At 42.1% G+C, this 26,914-nt stretch overlaps 2 protein-coding genes across 7 annotated transcripts in view; one reads left to right on the top strand and one right to left on the bottom strand.

Moving 5' to 3' along the window:
* Positions 1-537: 537 nt before the first annotated feature.
* Positions 538-4,481, top strand: SS18L2 (SS18 like 2). 3 transcript variants are annotated; one of them, XM_034788084.1, is made up of 4 exons: positions 538-842; positions 1,346-1,496; positions 3,051-3,127; positions 3,597-4,481. In XM_034788084.1, exons 2-4 carry the CDS (start codon positions 1,428-1,430, stop codon positions 3,679-3,681), a joined length of 231 nt encoding a protein of 76 aa, XP_034643975.1. In that variant the 5' UTR covers positions 538-842; positions 1,346-1,427; the 3' UTR covers positions 3,682-4,481. The 3 variants fall into 3 exon arrangements, with proteins under 3 accessions (XP_034643975.1, XP_034643973.1, XP_034643974.1); XM_034788082.1 differs by lacking the exon at positions 538-842 and adding an exon at positions 870-1,001; XM_034788083.1 differs by lacking the exon at positions 538-842 and adding an exon at positions 888-993.
* Positions 4,482-6,106: 1,625 nt separating this feature from the next.
* GARRE1 (granule associated Rac and RHOG effector 1) overlaps positions 6,107-26,914 on the bottom strand; it is a 97,775-nt gene continuing 76,967 nt past the window's right edge. For all 4 annotated transcript variants that reach the window (XM_034788077.1, XM_034788080.1, XM_034788079.1 and 1 more), the window contains 6 exons: positions 21,582-21,707; positions 19,981-20,978; positions 16,390-16,555; positions 14,955-15,089; positions 9,546-9,624; positions 6,107-8,605 (listed from right to left, as the gene is read on the bottom strand). In XM_034788077.1, the coding sequence (XP_034643968.1) occupies positions 8,279-8,605; positions 9,546-9,624; positions 14,955-15,089; positions 16,390-16,555; positions 19,981-20,978; positions 21,582-21,707 (1,831 nt within the window). In that variant the 3' untranslated portion in view covers positions 6,107-8,278. The remainder of the gene's footprint in view (positions 8,606-9,545; positions 9,625-14,954; positions 15,090-16,389; positions 16,556-19,980; positions 20,979-21,581; positions 21,708-26,914) is intronic.

Here is a 26,914-nt window from a genome sequence, read left to right as displayed (position 1 = left end):
TTACAGTAAAGCAAGTGATTTGAACTTAACTACTTAAGACAGCTGAGATTACCTATGTTAAATAAAGAGCCTGCTGGAAATTTAAGGGAGAAGAACTTCCTTCAAGTAGGGGACTTTCTAGCAGAAACAGGAGTGATTAAATCTAATACTGCCCAACTGTGCGTATGGTGATTCTCAGACTTACTTATCATAGGTATTGGGCTCGGTGTCTCTGCACTGCAATGACTGGCCCACCACCAACCCTAAGCTCCCCTGGACCTAGTCACTCCTGGCTTTCTATCTGCATTGGCACAGGGGAGCAGGGGCCTACTTGCCGTGAAGCGTGGAAACAGCTACGGGCTACATCGGCAAAGGCATTTAGCTACTTATCGCCTGGCACCTGAGGATCTAAATATTGAATTTAGGCACCTAAACTCCCTGAGCAGCTTTGACCCCCGGTCTCCAACCCCCCTCGCCCAGCGCGGCCAGAAGCTCCTCCCCCTCCTGCCGAGGGAGCACCGGGGCGTTGTGAACCCCGCTCTCCCCGCCCAGCTACGTTCCCCAACCGCGCAGCTATGGCGGCAATCGCGGGCTCTTGCGGATACTTCGTAGGGAGCCGGGGCGCTTTGCCAGGGGCGGCTGCGGGAGCGCCCCCCCCCGGAGCTAGGCGCAAAGCGGGGCCCAGGGGCCGCTACCACTTAGCACCCCACCATCGCTACCCCGCGCAGGGGCGGGGCCGGGCTGTAGCCTACGCAGAGGGAGGACCGGCAGAAACCCGGCTGGGGTGGTTCCTCTCCCCGGAGGGGAGGGGGCAATACCAGCTGTTTACGGCGTGGATCCCCCACCCCCGTTTGGGGCTGCAGGTTGGTAGCGACCTGAGCGGAGCCAATCACAAGCCGCCGGGGGAAGGACGGGGGCTGGCCGGGCGTGATTCCCAGCTGCCCTTGCGCGGGGAGAAAGCCCAGACCGGTCACTACAGGGGGGTTGGAAGTGACTCCAGAGACCCGGCAGTCGGTGAGCCGGTCTGTACCGCCCCAGCTCGTCGAGTCCCCGGCCTGCAGGGGGGGCTCCTGGGTCCTGTCCCCAGCGGGAGTCAGCCGCACTCCCGCGAGTCGCCGATGTGCGTCCCCCCCCGTCCTGTTGTGTGGCTCTAGCACGTAGCGCCCCATCCCCCGCAGTAGCTGCAGCCCGTGGGGCGGGATGAATCTGGGAGAGGCCCGGTGCGGATGGAACCAATCGCCGGGAGGGGGAAAGCCGGTGCCACCAGACTCCTTGTTGTTTTTGTAGATACAGACTAACACGGCTACCCCCTGATACTTGTTTACAACGTTGCTTTCCTCGCCCCGCCCCCCCCTTGGGGCTGCAGGTAGTGGTAGCGACCTGTGGGCGGAGCTAAGCGGAGCCGTTCGCGGGGAGAAAGGCCGGACCGTAGCGGCGGGTTCCGGGCCATGTCGGTGGTTTTCGTGCCGGAGCGGCTGCGCGGGAAAGCGGAGGTGAATCCAGAGACCCTGCAGCGGGTGAGTCTGCCCGGCCCCGCCACAGCCCCTCGAGTGCCCGGGTCCTCCCTTGACTCCCCTGTGTGCGGGGGGCCGCTCCGTTCCCGTCCCCGGCTTCTCCCGGAGCCGGCTCTGGTCCCGGAGCCCGCGTCTCCCTCCGCGCAGCCTGGCCCGGCCCGGCTCGGCTCCCTTGGAATTACCGCAATTCGCGAGCGGCGCGCGGTTCACTCACGCCTGTCCGATGGGTCGCACCGCGAAGCTGCACATGGCTCACCCCCCACGCACCCTACAGTACCCGAGACACCTGCCAGCCGTCCCGCCGAATACAGGCCTCCCGCCCTGCCCCTTGAGCCAGTATCTGTTCAGCGCCGAGCACCTGGCAGCCTTGAGCCTCCTTGCAGCTTGTTCGGGCGGGCGGGGTCTCGACTCGTTTTTTTTAGTGGCCTCAGAGTGTGGCCACTAGCTCTTAATGGTGACCACTTTGATAAATTGTCTGAAACCACTTAACGTTAGGGAAAACACAGAAATATGCACAGATCCATGGCCAAATCCTTGTGATTTTTGTTGGGGTTTTTTTGTAGACTCAACAAAAATATACAAATGGTGCTAAAAAAAACTTTTTATAGGGGAGATGCTGCAAAGTCCTTTGTACCTTGTTCCCCTTGCTCCTGTTCACACCTGCCTCCTAGAGCTGGGGCTGGGAGCAGGCCATGGCTCTGGGATGGGGGCGGGGGCATGGACAGGGGTAAGCAGGCTAAGGCTGGGGCCACAGCTGGGGGCAGGCTGTCAGACAGGGCCCCTGCCTGCGGGGCCAGGAGCTAGGACCTGGACTCTGCATAAAACCTGAGTGCTGCAGCACCCCCCATACCCCTAGTTCCTGTGCCTATGGAATGTACAGTTGTATTTTGGTGCCCTTGGCCCCTGCTGCCTCCCCTGGGTCCCACGGCCTCTCCCCAAGATCCTGTTGCTTCTCTTCTCCCCACCCCCATCCCATTGCCCTGAGCACACCCAAGGCTCACACCACTTCCTGTCTCCTAACCATGGTGCCTGGTAAGGCCAGCCCTGCTGGCCAGAGCCAGAACCCCATGGCTGGATCTGGGGTGGGGAGGAGGGGCGAAGCCCAGAGCCACACCACCCTGGGGGGCTGGAGTCATGAAGCTGAAGCTGGTGGGGAGACTGAAGCCTGCAGTTGAAGGTGGGGAGGGTGAAGCCCACTCCTGGAACCTCTGGCTGAATCAGGAGAGGGGGGCTGAAGCCTGCCCCCTAGGTGCTGCAGGAAGGGGTGCTGCTTTGCCCCTCTCTCCCATTTGTGCCAAGGAGACTGTCATGGCCACAGGGAAAACTCCTGGTGGTTGCATTTGAGAAATGCTGTTCTAGGCCTTACTCTACTACAAATAAAACACAGCCTGCATACCTAAACATGAGAGAGGTGCAGGAAAATATTTTCAGCCCAATTATCATAAAACAGGCAGAACCAACTAACAGAAGGGAATTTTTGCAGCTGCTATAAACAACTTCTAACAAGATTTCAAGCACCTGTAGCAGAAGCAAAGCCCTAACTTGTGTTTATTTTAGTTACTAGAGGAAAACGATCAGCTGATTCGATGCATTGTAGAATATCAAAATAAAGGAAGAGCTACAGAATGTGTGCAGTAAGTAAACTTATTCCAAAATGCAGTCACTGTGGTGCACATATAGAAAAGGTACTAGTTTAGATGCCCAACACACTGAAATTTGTCAGAAAATGTTTTATAGAAAGTTTGTCTTAAAATAAGCCTTGTTCAGTTACCACATCAAGATACTGCATCATCAGCTGAAAAATAAACCATTTAAGTCTCATCTTTAGGATGAAAGTGAGTTGGAGAGGGTATATGGGGAGTTGGGTGTAGGAGAAAGAAAATAAGATATGAGGAGGGAAAGGGCTTAATTATTTCCCAAGAGTGAGTTTTTCCATTTTGGGTGTTTAGTAGATGACCTATAAGATGGCATTTATTAATTGTAAATATGCATGATGACTACAATTCTGTCTAGGCACAGCCTGCCCTGCTATCTCTATTGTAGGGAATACAACTATCAAGTCTTGTTCCCTTTTGAATTTTCCAAACTTTTTTTCTCTCATAGGTACCAGCATATCTTGCACAGAAATCTTATTTATTTGGCTACTATTGCTGATGCAACTCCAGCCAGTGTACAGAAGACTGACTGATCCCACAAACTTGGACACCAATCAGTGGTGCCTATATAAAGCATGGAGACATGATTGAATTGGGGGAGCTCTGAGGGATACCACATTCCCTCATTTTGTCTGATTGGCTAAGAGCAAGCTTTGATAGGGATCAGCTGGGAATCCAGGGGCCAAGACTGATGGGCATTAGGGAGTAGATTCTTATAGGAATAGTTGCAAGGCCACAGCAACTCTGAGTAGTGATGAGCTGATAAATGTGTGTAAGATCCTTGTACCAGTGTTCCCCTTCTGTGGTGTGTGGTGGTGGTTGTTTTTTTTTTTTTTTGAGAAAATTACACCTTTATTTAAAAGTGCTACTACCTAAGTCTTTCACGCTTCTTTGAGTGGTAAGTGACAATGGGGAGTAGGAAATCAAGTAACCTGAATTTCTTCATGTATTCTTTTGGAAAATGAGTGTATCAGAGGGCAGGTTGAGCTTTGGAGAAAGGCTCAAGTTTTAACCCACTTACCCAGGAGAAATAGGGAGAGAACTGGAGGTAGTCCGGGACTTGCTGCCTTCATTATTGGATTGCAGTAAGAGCCAGAAACTCCAAACAGAGTTAGGGCCTCGTTATGCTGCCTGCTGTGTAAAGCTATATGCCCTGAAGAGCTTACAGTCTTTGTCTACTCCAGTAACACTTATTGGACCATGAGGTTAAGCAGGATTATTACTACTCCCCTGACTAGGCTCAGAGTAGGGACAGGCTTCTCCAGTTTTCATGGCAATTCCCCACATCATCTAAAGTTACCCCAGAGAATGATAGTCAGCATGGCTGTTTGGTCTGTAGCTTAAGTCTCCCTTAGTGTCCTATCCCTCTTCCACTCACTTGTCACAGGTTTATAGGGCATACTGTAGTTCTCGAGACTGCGTCTAGTTGCAATACTCACTTTAGAGAATTGTTGTCAGGGGCCTGAAAGACAAGCAAACTGTTTAAGTTTACCATTCCTCCCTCCTCCTGCTTAAACCAAGTGTGTCTAACTCATTTCCTATTTGTCTAAATTTGTGAATTTACAAATTCCACAGTAAAACTGGTATAATTGTACTTGACTTGCTTTGCCAATAGATGGGCACTGCAGAAATCAGAAGACATTTATTCTTCCCCAGTGCATCCCCTCTTTCCCTTGGAGAATGTCTTCATGGGCCAGGTATCCTGGAATGGGATTCAGACTTGGATCTCAGTTGGCTCTAATTAACAGTTTAATCTACAAGACTGAGCATAATGCTGTTTGCTACATCTGTTTCAATAATTTTATTTGATTTTAAATTAAAATATTTTCACTATTGTAAAAATCTTATTTTTGCAAGACCACAAGATGGCAAAAATGCAGGGTCAGGAATTTGTCAGATGCAATTCAGGGCCCGATCTGGCTGCACATCTGATTACAATATGATACTATGCAGATTGAACTAAAGCTCTTCCCAGTAAGCATAAGCACTTTTGGAATTAGTATGAAACACTACTTATGCAACAAGTGAGTTAGAGTATACTACTTATAGACAATGTAAATGGGATTTCAAAGTATGGAACTGACTGGAGTAGTTGGTTCCCTCCCAAACATGAAAGTTTAATCAGAGCTTAGGCTTCTAATTTTCTAACAAAAGGAACAGCTGACTTTTGTCTTAAACAGATTAATTAAGGAAATAAGTAATTTACACTTTCAGAAATAGTATGTAGAGATCTATTTATGGAGAACACTAATCAAATGTTTTATATCTGCATTTAAATATTTTATAAGGGAATACTCATTGTTTCAGTAATGTCACATTAAAGTATTACTTTAACTTGCTTGAAAATGTTAGATATTTTATAATAAAATCTGGTAACAAGCATCTCTGAATTCATTCCTTTTAGCAGCTTTTCTCCTTAGAATGAGTTGTCATGTACACGTATTTCATTGTTGGCAAAAAGATGCAGGTAACAGGCTTTTTCATTTACACATTTCAGATTTTTGTATTCCAGTCACACAGTTAGTGTAACTTAAATGAAATGGCACCATACCATACTTTTGTCCAAAAGCAAAGGTAATTAGTCATTCATAGATTTGTGAACAGTACATAAGGAAAGTGACTTAGCCTGTATAACAGTTGCAAGAGTGCAAAATGTTCACCACCAGAAGCTGAATTATGGGTATGAGTTGTCAAGAAACAATAGTGTATATTATTAACTGCCAATGAAGGAGCATTAATAGTGGTGCTATACACTCCATCCTAATGGTAAAGTAGCCCTAAAATAAGGATTATGGGGAAATTGATATCAGATTCTACTGTGCAGACAACTCATTTAAAAAGTCATTAAGTAGACAGTTTTTTCTATTCATATTCCTTAAGATGTAAGAAATTTGTAAATGAAAAGATAAAGTAAGACGCTGTTCATTTTCAGTCGGAGCATATTTCAAACAGGTATGATCTATTATTAAATGTATATCTTTAATAAAGCAAATAGGTTTTACTTTCAGGCGCTTTAAAAGTAAAATACAAAATGTTCAGTTCCAGTTCAGAAGCATTAGCTATTCACAAGAAGCACTGCAATAAGGGTAAGTTAACTAAGCACCAAACCCTTGCACTTGGCAGTGTAAATGATAAACAGATTTTATGGCAAGACTTGTTTGCCAAGTGCAACAATATTAAAAATTACCAGTGTTCAGAACAATCGTCAGCACAGGACATAGCACCTACATGGTCAAAATGCAGACACAGAAATGGTTTCAATTTTGTTTCCACAATTCACTTGGATTAAGTTTAGAAACTTTCAGTATTTGTAATTAACAGTAAATTACAAAAACTGCAGCAACAGTTTTGGCCCTGGTTAGGAAAAGTTCAAAGTTATAAATAAACCTAATTTGCATTTTGGTTTTAGTATGAATAGTCATGGGACATAAATACAACCAAATTTAGGATCAAATATTGTCAAGATTTAGGAAACTTCAAACCATTTGTCAAGCTAAATAACGACTCGTACTTTCAGCAGAGGGTTTTCAAAAGTAAAATAGTACAGAACGTTAACAATTTACAGACAAAAGCCACGCTGATTGTGCAAAGCACATTACTGTAAAAAGTCTATGTACAGCAAACAATTCTCTGTAAACATGGTAAGTATGAATTTTCAGAAAACATGGTGACAGTATATCAAATACAGGCAACATTGGCATCCTTAAACAGCACAAAAGGTAACATTCTGGGCCTGCAACTACAGCCCATCACCATACAAACAAAAGGAGTGAATGGGTTTTAAACACCCAAATGTTTAATAGTATTAGTGTTGTATATTTTTTATATATATAATTTATTTATTTTTATTTTTTGGTATCTTTAGATATAGATGTACTTAGTTTGTAGAAAAATGGGAACATAAACATACTTTTATCTTCACAGAAAAATTTTTATATGTAGTTAGAACTAAAACCCCACTTTACTAGTAGTTAACATATTAGAATGGTATAATGATTTAAGAAAATATAAAAATAAGATTAATACTGTCAACTTTATACCAGAAAATATTATGATTTAATTACTCTTTTAAAGATGAAATATGAAAATTTTAAATAAGCTTTAACTATATAAAGAATCTTCTGTAACATCAATTAATATACAATGGGATAACTATACATATATATTTACCCTTTTTTTTTTTTCTTCAATTTAAGCACCAGTCACACACTGCTGGATCCACTTTGGTTGGAAGGTTATTCCAAATTCCACAGGTTAAACTTTGTAATGGCACATAATATTCTTTTAAGTATCTGCTACCCACATTTTAATTCTAGTTTCTCTTCTGAGCCAGCTCACAATTTTTACTCTAACTGTAGCATCTGAAATAAGACTTTAAATATATGCAAGTAGCCTTAGCTATAGTTTCACACATTTAAGGAGCACTGTGGGGGTAATGCCTTTGGCCAAATGTAGAAGTATCAAATTGTGTAGCTGAAAATCAGCATAGTCATATTCACACAGATACCATCTACCTTTGGCAGCCAAGAAAACATTTGAAACACGAGTTTGAGTGATTCCAGCTGCTCTATATTTACATTAATGAAATGACTGCAACACTGCTGTAACAAACCCACTTGTATGGCATGTTAAAAGCTGCTGCCCCACTTCACTAAAAAAGTTGTCACAGGCGGTTTACTTAGAATACAAAGACAACAACTTGTCCATTATAAATCTAAACAAGAACAGTGTTGAGCAAAAGCAACCACTATATTTGCTTAAAAAGTCAATGCATTTTAGCAGATGTTTAACTATAAATCTATATGAAAATAGCTATAAAATAGTGTCTTGCATGGTAGTCTTAGCAATTTTTTTTAAAAAAGGGGGTTTGAAAAGTAACGGTAATATACACATTTTAAAAGTGTTTTGCATCACAGTTTTGGGCTGTTTCATGTACATTTAACAAATATAGTGGCTGTTTGCTCAGCACTGTAAAAATTTAAAACCTATGTACATCACCATAAAGTTTTCACTCCACATATAATAAAATAACCAGAACACTGCCAATACACAAAGAGGAAACAAAGATAATATACATAATTTATAAGACTGTTTGGCCCTATGATGCATCTTTCCAATATCAAAAAGCAGTTAGTATTGATGCAGGTACGATGGTCTGCGTTCGTGCTTCACTGGAAAAGATTTAAAGCCCTTATTCAGCTGCTTGTGCTGGGAAGTCTGCTGCTGTGGTGAGTGTTGCTGCTGAGCATAGGCAAAATTGGAGGAAATCCCTGTAGATGGAGCACAGTCATTGGCTGTAGACCAAACGGGTGACTGTAAAATCTGCATTGTGTCATTCCACTGACTGACTGGATTACTCATCTGATACAAAGATGTACTCTGATTGGGCAGTGTGTTTGTAATGGATGAAGAATGCTGCCAAGGGGCCTTAGGAGGCCAGGTTTTGGTTTTATTATCCTGTGAAGACAGAATTATCAGCTTTGATTTTGCAAATCAAAATTTCCTTTTGGAACTGTACATCAATGCATTGTGTTGTGATTTCAGAAAGTTGATTTTTTTATTTACTGGTCTTAAATTATTTACAATAAGGAGACAACTGAGCAGATCAGACAAAAAACCTTCATTTTTATATTTGCATAATAGGTACCCTTTTTCCTAGAAAAAAGGAGCATGTTGTGACATTCATCGGCTTGAATATTCCCCTATTTTTGCTCATAAAAATGACTATTTGCATATAACTGAGAAACATATGCCTGTTTTAAGCTAACTTTCCTCATGAAATATTCTGAATACATTTACGATTTGTGGAGCTCTACTACAACATCTTTATAGAGCAAAGACTAATTTATTTATCATTTATGTTGGTGGTCAGCCATCGGCCGGCAGCTCACTTTATGGTGTGATTTAATCCCCTGTTCATTTCTCACTTTAAAAAGTTACTTGACAGTGCAGCACCACTAACCCTGCATCTATGCCACCCTGTTACTAGAGCACTCTGATGGGCATACAACTTGCTCTGGTTTGTCACCAAAATATCTGGGAAGTGAGGGGAAAAGAGCACTACAAGCAATCAGGAAAGCACTTCCAGGGACAGTTTGCAGGAGTCCAATAGGAGGGAAGCAATGTGGCTTGAACTCATTTAAAAAAAAATTGTTTATGTAGTGACAAGCAATGGGGCAAAGATGCTTTATAAGATTCCCTATTTTTTAATATTTAAGAAATTTTGTGCAAAGCTTTAGATTTCCACTACAATGCAACTGGTTTTTGGTGTTGATTCAATTCAGAATTAACAAAAATTTGTCTCGTGAGCAGTCTGAAGTACCTATCCAGTTATCAAGTTTTTCTTCTCTTGCTAAGTCACCTTCATTAACAAAGAGAAAAGCAATTTTCATCTTACCTGATTAAGATCATCTACAGTGGAAAGAAGAGGTGGCGATGGTAGTGTGCTATGTTCCTGCTCACCACTACTGTGTTTTCTGCAGAAAGCAACAGATTGACATACAGTTTGCTGTCATTTAAAAGCACATCTTTTCACCTACTGTTACATATAATTCTTAAGATGACTGAAAGATGATTGTTTACCCTGTACATTTGACAGCTTTGTGTGTGTACTCATGTGCATCTTTCACCCAGCAATGGGAGAGAACATTAACAGTAAGGTTCCTGTTTCCTTAAAACAACAGTTGGTAGGTAGATTCTGGGATAGTAGTATCTAAACTTTAACTTTTAAAAAAAATTAGTAGTTAAAGGGCCACATCTTGAAATTTGTTGCCCACCTTTTTTCTGTCCACTTGTATACAGGTACGTTCTGAGTACTCATACACTGAAGCCAGAGTAATAAAAATCCTTCAAAAGTATAGCGTAGCTCCCAAGCTCTGCACATGCTATCTGTTACAGCAAGTACAGAGTCTGGCTTGTATCTGGTGACAGAGAAGTGAACTGAAATGAGCTCAATTACTAAAAAGATTCAGTGTTAAAATTTGGAACCCATAACAGTAGCTCCTCTGTCAATGGCTGATTTGATCAGAAGCTCTTGAACACAATTTTGACACAGTATTAACAACTTCCACCCCTTGTTTTGTTTGGCTTAAGTAGGTACACCTCTACCCCGATATAATGCGGTCTGATGTAATGCGAATTCGGCTAGAACGTGGTAAAGCAGCGCTCCGGGGGACAGGGCTGCTTTACCTCGTTATATCCAAATTCGTGTTACCGCAAGCAGTTCCTCTGCACCCGCCCGTTACTTGCGGCCCCCCCCTCCCCATTCCAGCTCACCTCCGCTCTGCCTCCTCCCTCCCAGGCTTGCGGCACCAAACAGCTGATTTGCGTGGCAAGCCTGGGATGGAGGGGGAGAAGCAGAGCTGCGGCACGCTTGTGGGAGGAAGCGAAACGGAGGTGAGCTGGGGTAGGGGGGCCCCTGCAAGTAATGGAGGGTGCAGAGAAACCGCTCCCCGCTCATCTCCGCCTCCTTCCTTGAGCGTGCCACCGCCGCTCCGCTTCTCCCTTGCCGCAGCAAGCCTGGAAGGGAGGGAGAAGCGGAGTGGCAGCGGCAGAACAGAGGTGAGCTGGGGCGGGGAGCGGTTCCTCTCCCTACTCCGACATAATGCGGTCTCACCTATAACACGGTGAGATTTTTTGACTCCTGAGGACCGCGTTATATCGGGGTAGAGGTGTATATTTTAATCACTAGCTATAGAAAGTTCTCATTTAAATGCCCTAATGGCGAGTCATCATAAGAATGGTCATAGTGGGACAGACCAATGGTCCATCTAGCCCAGTATCCTGTCTTCTGACAATGGCCACTGCCAGATGCTTCAGAGCAGTGGTTCTCAACCAAGGGTACATAGAGGTCTTCTAGGGAGTACATCAACGCATCTAGATATTTGCCTAGTTTTATAATAGGCTACACAAAAAGCACTAGCAAAATCAGTTCAAACTAAAATTTCAGACAGACAATGACTTGTTTATGCTGCTCTATATACTGTACACCGAAGTGTATTCCAATTGATTTTATAATTATATGGTAAAAATGAGAAAGTAACCAATTTTTCAGTCATAGTGTGCTGTGACACTTTTGTATTATGCCAGATTTTGTAAGCAAGTAGGTTTTAAGTGAGGTGTAACTTGGGCATATGCAAGACAAATCAGACTCCTGAAAGGGGTACAGTTGTCTGGAAAGGTTGAGAGCCACTGCTTCAGAGGGAATGAACAGAATTGGGAAATTACTGAGTGATCCATCCCGTCGTCCATTCCCAGCATTTGGCAATCAGAGGCTTAGGGGGACACGCAGCATGGGGTTGCATCCCAGACCATCTTGATTAATAGCCATTGATGGACCTATCCTCCCTGAACTTACTTAATTCTTTTTTGAACCCAGTTATACTTTTGGCCTTCACAACATCCCTTGCAAGGAGTTCCACAGGTTGACTGTGTTGTGTGAAGAAGTATTTCTTTATGTTTGTTTTAAACCTGCTGCCTATTAATCTCATTGGGTGACCCCTGGTTCCTGTATTAGGGGAAGGAATAAATAATATTTCCTTATTTGCCTTCACACCATCCATGATTGTATAGACTTGTATCATATTCCCCCTTAATTGTCTCTTTTCTAAGGTGAACAGTCCCAGTCTTTTTAATCTTCTCTCACATGGAAGCTGTTCCATACCCCTCATCATTTTTATTGCCCTTCTCTACTTTTTCCCAGTGGGACAACCAAAAGGTTGTGGGCATAGCATGGATATAGATAGTAGCAATATGATATTTTGTTTTATCATCTATCCCTTTCCCAATAGTTCCTAACGTTTGCTTTTTTGACTGCTGCTGCACATTGAATGGATGTTTTCAGAGAACTATCTTCAATGACTCCTAAGATCTTTCTCGAGTGGTAACAGCTACTGTAATTCAGACCCCATCATTTTCTATGTATAGTTGGGATCATGTTTTGCAGTGTGCATTCCTTTGCATCACACCCACAGAATCAGACAGAGCACCAAGTGGCCTTAACACACTGAGCACACTACAGCTCAGTGGGCCACCATACCTCCATTGAAAATTGGAAATTTGTGAAACCCCATATGGCACATCCCTTGGGACAGAAAACTGATTACCCAGAACTACCCTTAGAGAAAAGAATGGAGCCAGCGTAAGACAGTCCTATATACTCTGCTTGGGCCTGTAAGCACTTGTGATCCCTGGTACTAATAGATCTAGTAATAGCAGCAGGAACAACTGATTTTTGTTCATTTCCAGGAGACTTGACTGTATGATATGAGCTTTTATTAGACACCTTACACAACCCGTTTTGGATAACTACTAAGAAAGCAATGTGTTGGGTGTAATGAGTTAGTCAGGCCTAATCGGAGTTGATGTTACAGAACAGTGAACCCTTTGCCAGTTGGCGCTGAGGGGTTCTCAGGGGATTACCAATTATTTCCTCCCTCGCCTGTCACCTTTATGGAAGCATATGTACAACTGATTCAAGAAACTTGCTTGGCATTACCAGTTTTGCCAACTATAGACCTATTTTTAATCTTCCATGTCTGGTTAAGATTGTAGAGAAGATTATGAAACAGTTCTGAGTTTGTAGGTGCTTAAATCCTTGACCTTTGTCAAGATAACTTCAGGACCTAGTTAAGGTTCTCAGACTGCACGAGTGTGTAGTGCCTGTACTCTACAAGCTGCTGTAAGGATAGACAAGGTATAAGAAAAAAAAAAAATCAATGAGATAAAAATCCTAAAAACCGCAATGTTCAGGCTTTTACACATCATGAAAAAAGGCCCAACTTTTACTAAGTCCTTTGCAAATCTGCTTTTGCTCAGCACTCTGCCGTGCTCTTGTATAGTTTCGTATATCACGATAGCTAAAGCTATGGACGGGTTCTTTTAGTTATAAAAAATTAACTCAAATAAACGACAGTACAGTATTTGCGGATAAGCAAGAAACACCAGCACTGCAGACTAGCTATTTTTATGACACCTGCAACTCAGATATGTGGGATTTTTTACCTTCCATTTGGAAGATTCTAGTATCAGAAGTCTTAAGGAGTTGTGTCTTCTCACTCCACCCCCACCCCACCCCCAAACAATGATCCTGGAAACAGATTTCAACATCACCAGGATTACCAGAATGAATCCGCCAATATAACACACACTGTTATGTTCTCTGGCAGCTTGTTTCCCTGCTTTCACTCTTCCACATTCACCTGCTGCTTTTTCCTACAACTGTTTACAGACATTCCTCTTCATCTAACTCTGCAAAAGAAGTCTCTGAAGTTTGGTTCTTGGCCCGTTAAAACCTCAGGTATAACTCCTATGCTGCAGACACTTCAGTCCATACCCCACTCCTTTATTGTTCTGACCATCCTTCACTTGCTTTCTGCATGCATTAACCTTACCCGCATCTTGCTCCACCACACTTCTTTCAGGGCAACACCTCCAAAAGAGATAGCCAAGGATGACACACTGCTTCAGGAAATTTAGCCATGTTGCCATTGGCTTTTAGCACCCAACCCCCCAAATGGGTAAATTTACTTATATTTGCATGTTTTGGCTCTAAATTATTCAGCGGTTATTATGGGAGGTTATTTAAAATATGTTCAGCCACAGCACTAGTATTTGCTGATAGTTTAGGTTTACCAAAGGGCAATCACATGGCAGATTTTGAAAACTACATATCTTGGGAACCTAATACTCAATTAGAGTAGGGGACCTGGGCCCTGATCCTCAAAGGCACTTAGAGATTTAACTTCCACTCATTCCAGGGGGAGGTAGGCACTTAAATACCTTTGAGGAGCTAGGGCCTACTGCCTTGAATAATTCACTTTTTAATTTAGACCTCTTCATTACTCCTCTCTTAGCTACACACCTACCATCGGATCAGTGAAAAATTCCAGAGGCATAGCAGAGCTTTCAATCCCTCCGGAAGGTACAAAATGATTAGGTTGTAATGTGTAGTATAACAGGAATAATCTACTGCTGTAATTCACTTTTGAGACTGATTGAACACCTTGGCTCTGTTTTAGCTATTAATCAAGCTCATTAGTTTATTTGCTTTATAGGATACCAAAAAAAAAAAAAAAATGCAGCTGTGCATACAGAAAAGGAGGGACCAAGCTGACAAGGCCATTAAAGATAAAGACAGGAAGTTTGAGGCTGATGCCCACTTGAAGGGGGAACCAATGGAAGAACTCAAATAGGAACTTGACACGGTAGAATGACCAAGCTAGTAGATTATTTTAGCAGCAGCATTTTGAGTAGAATTAAGAGGAACAAGGCTGCAGCAGTCAAGGCCAGAAAGGAGGAAGTTGCAGTAATCAAGATGCATAAAGAGGGTTTGGATGAGAATTTTAGCTTGAGATGAAGTGTGGGAAGAAGTGGTAGGGTTTACATACACATGAGTCTAGAGAGAGCCAACTGAAAGATGGCCCCCAGTTTAAAAGGGTGAGTAACTGGGAAGATGGGGGTATTACCCATAGTGACAGAGTAAGGTGGGAAAAGTTCAAAAGCTCACTTTTGTGCATGTTGAGTTTGAGATGACAAATGGACATTGGTGAAAAGATATCAGAAAGATACTATACTGGAGGAGGTGACGGCTCACTAGCAAGATTTGTGAGTCATTTGCATAAAGATCAGATACTTACAGTCCATATGACCAATGTGGCTAACAAGTTTCAATTCATGTGGTTGTCTCACAATCCCACCAATTGAACGCTCCTCACACGAGATTCTCACTTTGTCTTGCCATTATTTTATGAAGTTAGGATTAAAATATTCAAGTGGCACATGTTTATATTAACACATATCTGCTCACCTCCTTTGCTTGACAGCAGCAACAAGGTCTGGCCCTGAGAACATGGAAAACAAACTGTCTCCATTAGCTGAGGAGGTCTCATCACTTGAGCTGGCTGAGTCTCCTTGATTACCGGACCAGCTGTTTGTCACGTCACTGTAAGGAAATAGGAAGTCAGTCCTCATTTCTACACTGTCCTGATCACAGTACCTGCCATGAAGTGTTAATGGATTTTACATTAAACGCTGAATGTTGGGAAGTCCCTACTCCTGGGACCCCTGGGTTAAACCCCAATTGTGCTGAAAGTAGAAGGGGGAATATTTTTGAGTTATCTATTCACATAGAAATCAGTAAATTTCACTGATTATTATTATAGTAATAGTCCTGCCACTACATCATCATTAACTGCAACAATCTAATGTAAAAAAGAAAATCTCTTTCATTCATTCATATATACGTATTCATATTAAACACACGCACGCACCATCACCTCTCACTCAGGCCAAAGATCCAAATGATACTTGGTTTAGGAATTTCCGAAAGGGTTCAGACATATATTTCAGAATTAGATGAGCATGGGATCTCTGCCTGGGGGCTGCAAACCGGTGTACAAGGCGGGTCTCCCTTGGTGGACAAATGGGAAGAGGATCCTGAAACTTTTTCATGTTGTAACATGAGGCCACAGCAGTAGTTCTCAAACTTTTGTACTGGTGACCCCTTCCCCTCAGCAAGCCTCTGAGTGTGACCCCCCCTTATAAATTAAAAACACTTTTAAATATATTTAATACCATTATAAATGCTGGAGGCAAAGCAGGGTTTGGGGTGGAGGTTGACAGCTCGCGACGCCCCCATGTAATAACCTCGCAATCCCCAGTTTGAGAACCCCTGGACCACAGCATAGAAAAGGTTGAGAACCACTGAACTTGAGAACGTAGCAGCTCTCAGAACCGCTCACTGCATGTACTGAAGACTGAATCCACATTTGTTGATTAAGCAGCTCTTGCTGCTCCACAGTTGATAATGTCTAGGAAGCTCAATTCAATCCCCTGACATACCAAGTGGCTTCAGAGCATCATTCCTGATCAGAAATATCCTTGGCCTTTAAGGCATTAAAATAAACTCATTTTGAATTAAGCTTTATTATAAACCTGTCACTTCTTATGTTAAGATTAAAAATACACTGTATAAATACAACTGCACTAAAATATTTGTTGAAAGGACATTTCAAGCTCATGGTACCACTTCAATATCAACAAAACAGAAAATCGTCAAATCTCCTACCCTTGAAAATGATGCAATTTTTAGAAAAATATTACAGCATAATCCAGTGAAGCAATGGCAGTTAACACAGCTATCAGGAAACACCTAGTAATTTACAGCATTTCTCCACTATGTTCAACTTGAACGTAGAATGGATAGAACATAATGGATAGGGTGACGCTATGGTCTCACTTACCCTTCTGTGAAATACTCCGGAAAAGGCCAGGTTCTGTGAGGATCATCAGGAAGAGGCCAGTTGCTACGTGTGTTGCTTGGGCGACGGATGTGCTGTGCTTGCCTTTTTTGTTGCATAGCCTGGCTGACCCCGGCTACATAGCGGGCAAACTCTGGATCAGAGCCAACTGAACAGACAAAAAGAAATCTGAGAGTCAGTTGCTGACATAGTCAGCTATTTCTACTGTAATTATCCCTTCATTTAATCCTTTCACTAGGCTGTCTATCCCAGCAAAAGACCCTAACAATGAATACCAGTCAACACAGTTGATAACTCTCCGTGAAACAATATATAGTACTAAATAACTAGATAGCTGAAAAAAATTACATATTGACAAAGAGGTACACAGCATCTCCATATGCTGAATAAGGGGAAAGGGGAAGTTACTGACCTATAACTGGAGGTCCCTCAAAATGTGGTCCCTATCTGTGTTCCACTGTAGGTTATGCATGTGCATCATGCACCAGGAGCCAGAGAATTTGAAAATAGTGTCCATTGGTCTGCGCATGCACAAGGTGAGCCAGGGTGTGTCTGTCTGAGGGGATAAAGGCCGTGGGACCATCTCTCCAGTTCCTTCTCTACGGCAAATCAGATAAGATTTGAAGCAGAGGGGAAGGAGGGCAGATAGTGGAATACTGATAGGAACCACACATCTGGAAAAACTTCAAGTTACAGGTCAGTAACTTCCCCTTCTTCGAGCGATGGTCCCTATTGTATTCCACTGTGGGTGACTGACAAGTAGTACTTAAGTAGAAGGAGGGTGTGAGGATGTAGAAGGCAGAGCTAAGTGGAAGACCACCACCCCAATGAGGCATCAGTGGAGGAGTCCTGCACCGGAACAATGTCTCACAAATATGTGAATGGAGCCCCACATGGCTGCTTCACAGATATCAAGGAGGGGCACCTCCTGAAGTGATGCTGTAGTCATTCCTTGTGCTCTAGTGGAATGAGCTTTCACCACACTGATTGGGAGCGGGGGAGGTGAATTTGGGATGTAGATGCAAAAAAAACCCTTATCCTTATGGAATATAGTCAGGGCCTTATCAAATTCATGGTCCATTTTGTTCAATTTCATGGTCATAGGATTTTAAAAATCGTAAATTTCATGATTTCAGCCCTTTAAATCTGAAATTTCATGGTGTTGTAACTGTAGGGGTCCTGACCCAAAAAGGAACTGTGTGGGAGTTGCAAGGGATTCCACAACCTCCCTTGGAAGCCTATTCCAGGACTTAACTATTCTTAGTTAGAAAGAAGAACAGGAGTACTTGTGGCACCTTAGAGACTAACAAATTTAAAATTTAGTTAGAAAGTTTTTCCTAATATCTAACCTAAATCAACATTGGTACAAATAAAGTTGATTACTTCTTGTCCTACTCTCAGTGGACAAGGAGAACAATTGATCACTATCCCCTTTAGAACAGCCCTTAATTTATTCAAAGACTCATCAGTCCCTCCTCAGTCTTCTTTTCTCAACATTTAACTCACTTTTTTTTAAACCCATCTTCATAGCTGAGATTTTCTAAATCTTTTATCGTTTTGCTGCTCTCCCCTGAACTCTCTCCAATTTGTCCACATCTTTCTTAAAATGTGGTACCCAAAACTGGACACAATACTCCAGCTGAGGCCTCATCAGTGCTGAGTAGAGCAGAACAATTACCTCCTTACATACGCCACTCCAGTTAATACATCCTAAAATATTAGCCTTTTTTGCAGCATTCTGTCCTCCAAAGTGCTTGTGTTGTCATCTACACATTTTATAAGCATACTCTCCACTCCGTTATCCAAGTCATTAATGAATACATTGAATAGTACCAGACCCAGGACAGACCTCTGTGGGACCCTACTAGATATGTCCTCCCAGTTGGACAGTGAACCATTGATAACTACTCTGAGTATGGTCTTTCAACCAGTTGAGCATCCACCTTATAGTAGTAATTTCATCTAGACCACATTTCCCTAGTTTGTTTATGAGAATGTCATGTGGGACTGGGTCAAAATATACTGAAATCTAGCTATAGCACATTAAGCTCTAAGCACATTTTAAAACAATTTCAAAAATTAGTTTCTCCTTTACTTACTGTACTAAGCAAAGCCTGAGTTAAGGAGTCCTACCACCCTGCTCAGAATATGGCACTCAAGTGAAGGAGGAGCTGATTTTTCCATTTTAAAAAGGCCAACTTATTAAGTTTTTAAAGGCCAAGTCATATATAAAACCATCTCTTTACCTATGTAACAATTTATTAAAACAGTGAATGAAAATACTCACTCTGTTTAATTACTTTCCACATTCTTTTCAGCATGGAGGAAAAAAATAAGGTTTGTTTTGCATTCATGTTCTCAGTCCAGTAATGCAAATGATACATGGGGTGCAAATTACACATTGTGGGTTTTGTTTTAAAGTTCATTAGAACATTTTCATTGGACAGTTTTGTGTTTTTTTTAAACCCAAAATCTAAATTCTGGGTCAATTTTACCTTAACAACATCCCTGTAATTGGGACCCCAAATTTGGTTGGGGTTTTTTGTTTTGTTTGTAAAGAAAAAGGCCTCTGGGCACAGCTAGTAACTTCTCCTCTCATTTTAGTACTAAAAGAAATACTTATCTTACACTCTGAATATTTTTTTTCCTTCTTAGCATTAATAAACCTAGTCAGAGCACTACCCTTTTGGAATTTAACAAATGGTGCTGACTGCCTTTGGAGCAAGCACAATGCGTAGGCCTCACTGTAAGCAGTAAAGCTAGATGAGTGAACAAAGTAGCCACATACAAATAGAAACAAGTGAGCTGGTTGCTAAAAAGTCTCTATAGCCCTCAGGTGCATATGAATTGAGAGACAATGTCATGGTTGGGGGAAGAGACTCCTCTGCCAGTCCAAATACTGTCTCTCCAAGCAGTTTTAGTAACTGCATAATTTCTGCACAGCAGAAACTTTTTGATGTTAGATGTGTTGTGAGTATGAAGATAATTATGAAGGATCCTTTTTTGTATTGTGATGTGGTCCATGTTATGAAAAAGTTTCAGAAACCCTTGAAATTAGGGCTAGAAACTGAGGTTTTATTCCCACCTTCGCCAAGGATTTCCAAGGTGTCACTTAGGCCCAGATTTTTGAAGCTATTTAGGTGTTGCTGCGCTCAGGATCACAACGTGTAACTGATTTAGGAGCCTATATCTCCTATCTTTTCAAAACTGATTTAGGCACGTACGAGTCTAAACTCCACTATCAGTATCAGTAGATGGAATTTAGATGAAGTGCCTAAATCTCTTTTTAAGATTAGATTTAGACTCCTAAATCAGTTAGATGTTGTGACCCTGAGTGCAGCACTAAATAGCTTTAAAAATCGGGGTCTTAACCTCTTTGTACCTCAATTCATTCAACTGTTAAAAATAAAAGTGCACAGATGTTAATGCCCACTGACCTTTGTAAAACACTTGGGATCCACTGATGAAAAGCACTACCAACATTTAACCATTACTACCAACATTTAACAATATTCTTTACTTTGTAAAAAGTATAAATAAAATGTAATTATTCGAAGAAAAGAAGATACACACCTGCAGGATCAAAAGGCAGAATTTCTCCCAACATCCCAAAGACTCCATCATTCTGGTCACGGTTCGGCCATGTGTTGTTTCTAGGTCCTTGTGGTTTTTGTCCTAACATCTCAGACACCACACTGTCCATATAGCTGCTCACAAGACCCAAGCTATACAAATCAGAGCTCAGATCTGAGAAGCCAGGATTGTTCCACTGACTAATATGAGACAATCCAGCCCCAACTGCTTGTGCTGACTGCTGTGAAGAATTATTCACCCATTTGCTGGATACACGCTGTTGCTGTGCTCCAATTGGTTGGAGAAGATGTTGATAATACTGCATTTGCTGCTGCTGCTGCTGCTTTTGTGACTGCTGTTGCTGTGACAACCCTTGCTGAGAAGGATGCAGAGATGCATGAGGCATAGACTGTGGTTGCTGTTGCACTGCTCCCGATTTTTGTTCTGTTGCTGTAGAAGATGCAACAGAGTTCCTTCTTTTCACCAATGGAGAAGTCTGCTGGGATTTGCCCATATTAAAACCAGACAAGAAATCTATAACCTCTTGCATTTCCTGGTCAGTTGGTAAATTCATACCTTTATCATCCTTGCCATCATCTGCTTTGAAGAAATTATCACACCTTTCAACAAGAAATCCATTGACTATTTGGTTACTTGTGCTCTGAGTTGGCTGTAATGGATCTATAGTCCTAGGGAAATTACCAATGTTCAAAATACTTTGTAACCGTGTGTCTATGTTACTGGGCATTTTAGTTTTCTCCTCTGCATTGTTACCTATGAAGACATTTTTGGAAGGCGTACTGGGGATAGAGTAACTTCCGCTGTTACTTGAACTGGTGCAGGAAGTTTTCTTTGTAAACCGTGAAGTCAGTTTTGAGAAAGTCTTTTGCAGGCCTCCTGATGACTTGCTTCCATTTCCAGATGGCATGTCAACTTGATTCCCGAAGTCACAGATCTCACGCTGTAACTGGATCTGAATGCAGGGCAAAGCTTGCTCCCTGTTTCAACAAAAAACATCGCTTTCAAGCCAACCAATACACTAGCCTAATACAAAACACAAAACTATGTCTTAACAAGACTACACTTTCAGTTTGCGTATTTTTGGGGAACTGAATAATGGATGGGGGAAAACATAAAAAATAGAGCTCTTCAGACAAATCTTGGTGAAAGTCAATCAGACTAGTCAATTATTTTCTTATTTGACAGAGTGATATTAGCTAAACGGCTTCATTGGTATTGATTAGTCTGGTTGACTTGAAGTTTTGGAGTATTCATGTTTTATTTTTCTGAATGTATTTTAATAAGGCTCAAAAATCTGACAGACACACCCATGTCTTTGCAATAGGCCAGCAGACTGCATAATTTTTGTTCCAAATTTAAAAGAATCTACAGCACCTTTTCATCTATCTCCAGGCTACCTAAGCTTTGCAAACTTCTTACTACTTAGTCTGATATATGCACCAATTCTCTGCCTTCCTCCCCCCCATGAACAGACACTAACAATTTTTGCAATATTGTATTGAGTCATCTTACAGACCTCCAAATAATTCTGACTTCTTTTAAACTGGAAAAGTAGAGCATGCGGAAAATGTGAGATGTACCTTCCTTCCTTCCACCGGTTTATGTCAAACACAGCAGTATAGAGCACATCAACCAGTCCCAAAGTCTTCTCTGGATCCAGACTCCTCTGCAGTAAAGACATTGTTGCTGGATCTTCCTTCAGACACCTATAAATATTGAGTTTTTTTAAAAGTTATTCTCGGACTATTCCAATCATAAATGTTTAATATGTTGGAAAAGCAACAAAATGCCACTTAATTATGCTAAAACTTGGTTATGCATTTGTGAAACAAATCAGGTAGTGTTCATGGATAGCTTAGCTACTACTACTTAATATAGAGCAACCAAAATCACTCTGCTTTTGGGTAAGAAGAGAGAATTGCTACAAAGTACTGATGATGAAATTCACAAACTGGAATGGAGGGGTTGCACTCATGCTGTAAGAATGACAAGCAGCAGAGACCAAATAAGGACTCAGAATTCTCAGCATCTCCCCTTACAGACTTTCCTGTTAGCTCCCAAATAAAGCCACTTGTACCAGTAAGGCAATGTTCAATGCTGAAATAATTTCTAGTATAACAGAAGTCTCTGCATTAGGCACATATGACCCAACTGTCTCAGATGGGTCATTCAGCACTGGTAGAATTGAGATGCAGAACCATTACTAACAGTAAAAATATCCTGTCTCTGAATTTTACAGTCCACCACTCTGGAACTGATTGGATCTCTATAGCAATCCCACATCCTTAATAAAAAGACAAGAATATCAAGAACAAAGTGCTTTGAGAACAATGGAAATAGTGTCCACAGAAGCAAGAGTGCCCAACTTGAAATGTTTACACAAAACAACAGAGCAAGTGGCTACCTCAGCGTCTTCTGCTGACACTTCTGCAATTTCAGTTCAGGAAGAGGTTGGGCCAGCCTGACATGAGTGAAAAAGGACAGAGACTCCATGTTCAGCCAGTGCAAGAAAGATTAAATCACTTGGAAAAAGTGATTCTAGAAGTTCCCCAAGTACTTTACTACACTCTGAAAAGACAAAACTCGCATCCCCCTCTAACTTAAAAAAAATAAATAAATAAAAAAAAAAACTTTTCACACCTTTAATGGCAAGGGTTCTTTAATGCAGGACTGGGAAAGAACTACTTTTTGGCCCAAATAGAAGCAGGTGACCGAATAGGGTGAAAAGTAAATTCACTCACACACGCACACTCACACCCTTGTGCAAAAATAGTTGCTCTCTTCTGAAAGTTCCATCTTCCTGCAGAGATTATGGCAATTTTAAAAAAAGACTATATTAATAGACGGATAGAATAAGGAAATTGACTTATAGACTTCTGAGGGGGTTTACACAGTAAACTCATTAGCTAAGTCCTCAGCCATTTTGCAGGGAAGGGTGAGTTTAACTGGAGATCTGGAGAGACAACTTTAAAATATAAAATTTTCAATGACTATCAATGGATGACCCCCATGAAAAATCTTTAGTTCTGCCATGGAGACTACTCAGGGTAGACGCTTGAACCCTAACACAAGTTACAGCCAGAGACATCTATTCAGCTCCTAGTGGGAAAAAATAAAATACAAGCTCAGGAACAGGTGTGGACAGATGTATTCTTATTGAGGACAGCCAGCGCATTTTTTCCAGACATTGCAAAAGGAACAATTTAAGGAGTACAGAACTTCCTAACTAGCCATTTCTGAACTACATTCACCCTTTCAGGTCACTCAGTCATTAGATCAGAATCAGTAACAGGTCCATGCTTAAGTATATCTCGGCATTAGGAAAGGGATTATCCACAGAGGGCTGTTACAGACCACAACGGCATTGTATCTGTGCATCAAGAAAGATGAAAAAATAACCTCTCTTCCACCTGAAAAAGAAGGCATTTTGACTATATGAGTGAAGGTCTCTGTAAGTCTTGCAGTATTTGACTGGTGTTTTGGTTGGCATATAAGGCAAGATAGCGCTCAGCTCAACCTTCTAGAAAGTTAAAAACTTACAGATGAAGTGACTTCCATGTTTGGTTTATTAGTTTCCATCCTGTTTTTTCGTAAGTGACTGAAGAGGAGTTTGTTCATACTAGGACTGCTTGAGCAGAAAACAATGCATGGCAAGTCTTATGGCTCTCAATTACAGAACATAGTGTACAGTATTTTTCATTATATACTGCTTGCCTTGTGCCATCTGATATCCCTCAAAAGCCTCCAGCTTAAGGGGCTGGTGATGTTTCATACCTGATACAGTTCTTGTAGACCTCTGGTTAAGAGATGTAACCTGTTTAGCCGCCATTGAAGTCAGGACCCAAATCTTTCTTGCTAAATTACTGTAGATTATCTGAGAGGCACACCTTGTTTTGTATCAGAGCTAGTTGTAGTTTTCTGCAATTAAACCCATGAAACTACATCCAGGCACAGAGACCCGTCACATGCATGCCCTTCCCTGACTCTACAAGGGCAATGACCAAAAGGATTTGCCAGGCAAATCAGGCTAGGTATTCATTCCCACTTTCTTTATGTTGTTTCTGAACACACAGCTAGTCTCAATTCTGAGTGTGAGATGCGGAACTTCTATCCAGGTCCACTACTAATCTTAATAGAAGAGATCGATATCAAGTTGATTATCCCTTCAGCTAGTTTGAACAACAGGTAGGTCCAGCAAGGGCACCATTTCCGATTGGGAAGAAGGGCAACTTTAACCATGATTACAGAGGCTACTTAGACACCTAAAAACTTTGTTTTTGTTTTGTGATTCTTGTGTGTGTTTGTTTTTAAGATAATGGGGTGGGGGCCACAACCAAAAATAACTCAGAGGGAGGGGCTCTCTAAAAAAGGTTTGAAAACTGCTCAGGGTGCAGGCATGGGGGTAGCTGGGGCTGTGTGCTGCGAGGGATATTGCTTAGGGTGCAGGAAGGGGCTGTGTCCGAGGTGGGGCCAGCCTTGCACTCAGTCCCTAGTTGGCACGGTGGGGCAGATCCAGGGGGCAGGGGAGCTTTGCCCGCCCAGGTATACAATGGGCAGAGGAAGGGGGACACCCTGAGATCAGCCCCACCTGGCTCTGCGCAGCAGATCAGGAGGCAGGCTCCCAGTCCCAAGCAGCTTGGACAGTAGGGGCTCCATGGCGGGAAGCAGGGGCAGGAAGGAAAGCATCTTCCCTCCTGCTACAAAATGTGGTATGACGCTCGGGGGTGGAGGGGAGAGGTGCCCCCCACCCCAAAAGGCAGCCCTGAGGCCCAGAACAAGAGGTAGGAAGAACTGATGCATTGGGTCTATCTTTCATTTTAGGGAAGAGCTACAGAGCATTCGCTAGTTCAAAAAGTAGGGCCTAATACTTCGGATGTAGCTCAGGGCAAACCCTAGATATTGTTGGTAACACTAATTTATCATTAAATAATTGAAGGTCCACTGATACTAGGAATTCCTGGAACTGATGGCTGAATGATTACCCCCACTGACTCCAAGTCTAACTTACTAACAAAGATTTCACTGAGCCACCAAAGCACAGAATTGCCAAAACCTAGCTACTTCTCCAGCCATAGAACCGAATTAGAACTGTTGTCACTTGAAATGGGACACCAGTGGAGAGCACTGCTTCTTTTTGACAGTAATTAGGGGACAGAATTTTTGTATGGGGAAAAAAGTTAAAGAATTTTATTTAGTACCTCTCCAAGTGAGATCAGGAAACTAACAGCGTTATATCTGCCTAGTGACCCCCAATCAGGGATAAGCCCTTTATCAGATGCACCCCAGGAAGATCAATTAAACTCAATTTAGTAGATTTAGTTTCAGAAAAGCCTCTCCTATTACCTGTAGATGTGATAATTGAATGGTTACTTTGGTACCTAAAATGAACCTTTTGTGGAGGAGAAAGGATAATTTGCATTACCCTAGAAGTACAATTGGGATATTGAAGAGATCTAGGGGCTAGACTTTAAGTGAGGATGCAAAGACTCTTTATGGTCTGGAATACTTAACATCATGATATACGTCCCTAAATATACTTGCAACCCTTAGAGGTAAGGAATAAACAGTTACAGTTCAGATGTACTAGGTGACCTGAAAATAAACAGTCTTGCCTTGCTACCACTAAGCGGGACATTCTACAACTAGGTGGTCAGAAACCTGAGCCACGACATGGAGAAAGACAGCTACCAACTTCATTAAATCCAAGGTATTTGCACCAGACCTGGAATCAGAGAATGCTTTCTTTCACTTGGAGGAATCAAGCACCATAAAAGGCACACAAGGAAATGGTTAACTGATCCACGAAGAATTCCAACCAACTACTTATTCAAAGAGTCTTTAAAAGTAACCATTGCCTTTAACCAGAAGAGAGAAGCAACCATTGCCCATACCCAGTGAGCAGTCCACTTCTAGAGTCTTATCTCCCACCAGTATTTTGTCTGACAGGGAGCCAATAGCATTTATGTGATTGACTAAAATGTGATACACTAACATCTGGATTTGGTCAAATATTTAAATAGCACCTCTATCACATTGTGAATAGACAGGGCACTATTAATGTTTGTCAGTAGGGGGAGCCCCTCCAAAGATTTTCAGTTGTGGTTCAAGTAGTCTGCATTTTCTTTTTAGTTGTTTTCAAAAAAATAGAGCAATTTAAACAGCATTCCAATGACAGAAAATATCCGGAGTGCCAGTTTATAATCTGGAGGAATTAAAGAAGAATTCACCTTCTCTGCGGAAAGTGACTAGGCCATTTATACTTGAGGAAATGCCATATATACTAGTAGTTGCAGGCTGTCTCCACTAAAGGCTCAGACTCATCACCTACCATAAACTGAAGTCGTCCATAATACTGGAAGCGCTGCAATAAAAGGGATCTGAAAATGTGCTTGTTGTTTCAAAAGGATGCCAATATTTGGTGAATCCTGGCAATTAGAAAAATGAATTCATTTAGCTCCATAGTCTACACTACTGAAGGCCCCACACCAACTTTCTGGAAAGGTTCAGTGAGGTGCTAGAGTCCCTCACCTGCCGCCAAGATATTTGAGGAGGTCCTCTTACCTCCCAGACTTCCTGAGAGACATGCCACCTCGGAGAAAGAGGGGTGACTTAGTTCATACACTGAAGGTCTGCCACAGAAGAGTATAACAGGGAAGGATTTGTTTGCCTTTCCTTTCATCTGTTTAACTATTACCATCCTTTCTTCTTTTAAAAAAACCTCTTCAGGATTCTAGTCTGATAGCATTGTCTCCATTTCTATTGCCTCCTGAAGAAACAGCGCAAATACTAGGAGCTAACAGAGAAGAACATGCAAAGAAATTCTAGGCGCACCTGTCAGTCAATCCTACAGCAGGAGTGCCACACCTCAGTTCCAGATTGGAAGAGCCTGATGAGGCAGATGCTATCATTGAAT

Source organism: Trachemys scripta, chromosome 13 (assembly GCF_013100865.1).
Source record: "Trachemys scripta elegans isolate TJP31775 chromosome 13, CAS_Tse_1.0, whole genome shotgun sequence".
In the NCBI taxonomy this organism is placed as follows: domain Eukaryota; kingdom Metazoa; phylum Chordata; order Testudines; family Emydidae; genus Trachemys; species Trachemys scripta.
The sequence above is the reverse complement of the archived record's forward strand: the minus strand, read 5'-3'. Positions and strand labels throughout refer to the sequence as shown.

Bases quoted from the DNA above. Each gene is read 5' to 3' on its own strand.
- SS18L2 (XM_034788084.1), top strand. From the start codon at position 1,428: ATGTCGGTGGTTTTCGTGCCGGAGCGGCTGCGCGGGAAAGCGGAGGTG. The intron at 1,497-3,050 runs GTGAGTCTGCCC...TGTTTATTTTAG, and splicing joins ATCCAGAGACCCTGCAGCGG to TTACTAGAGGAAAACGATCA. The intron at 3,128-3,596 runs GTAAGTAAACTT...TTTCTCTCATAG, and splicing joins AGAGCTACAGAATGTGTGCA to GTACCAGCATATCTTGCACA.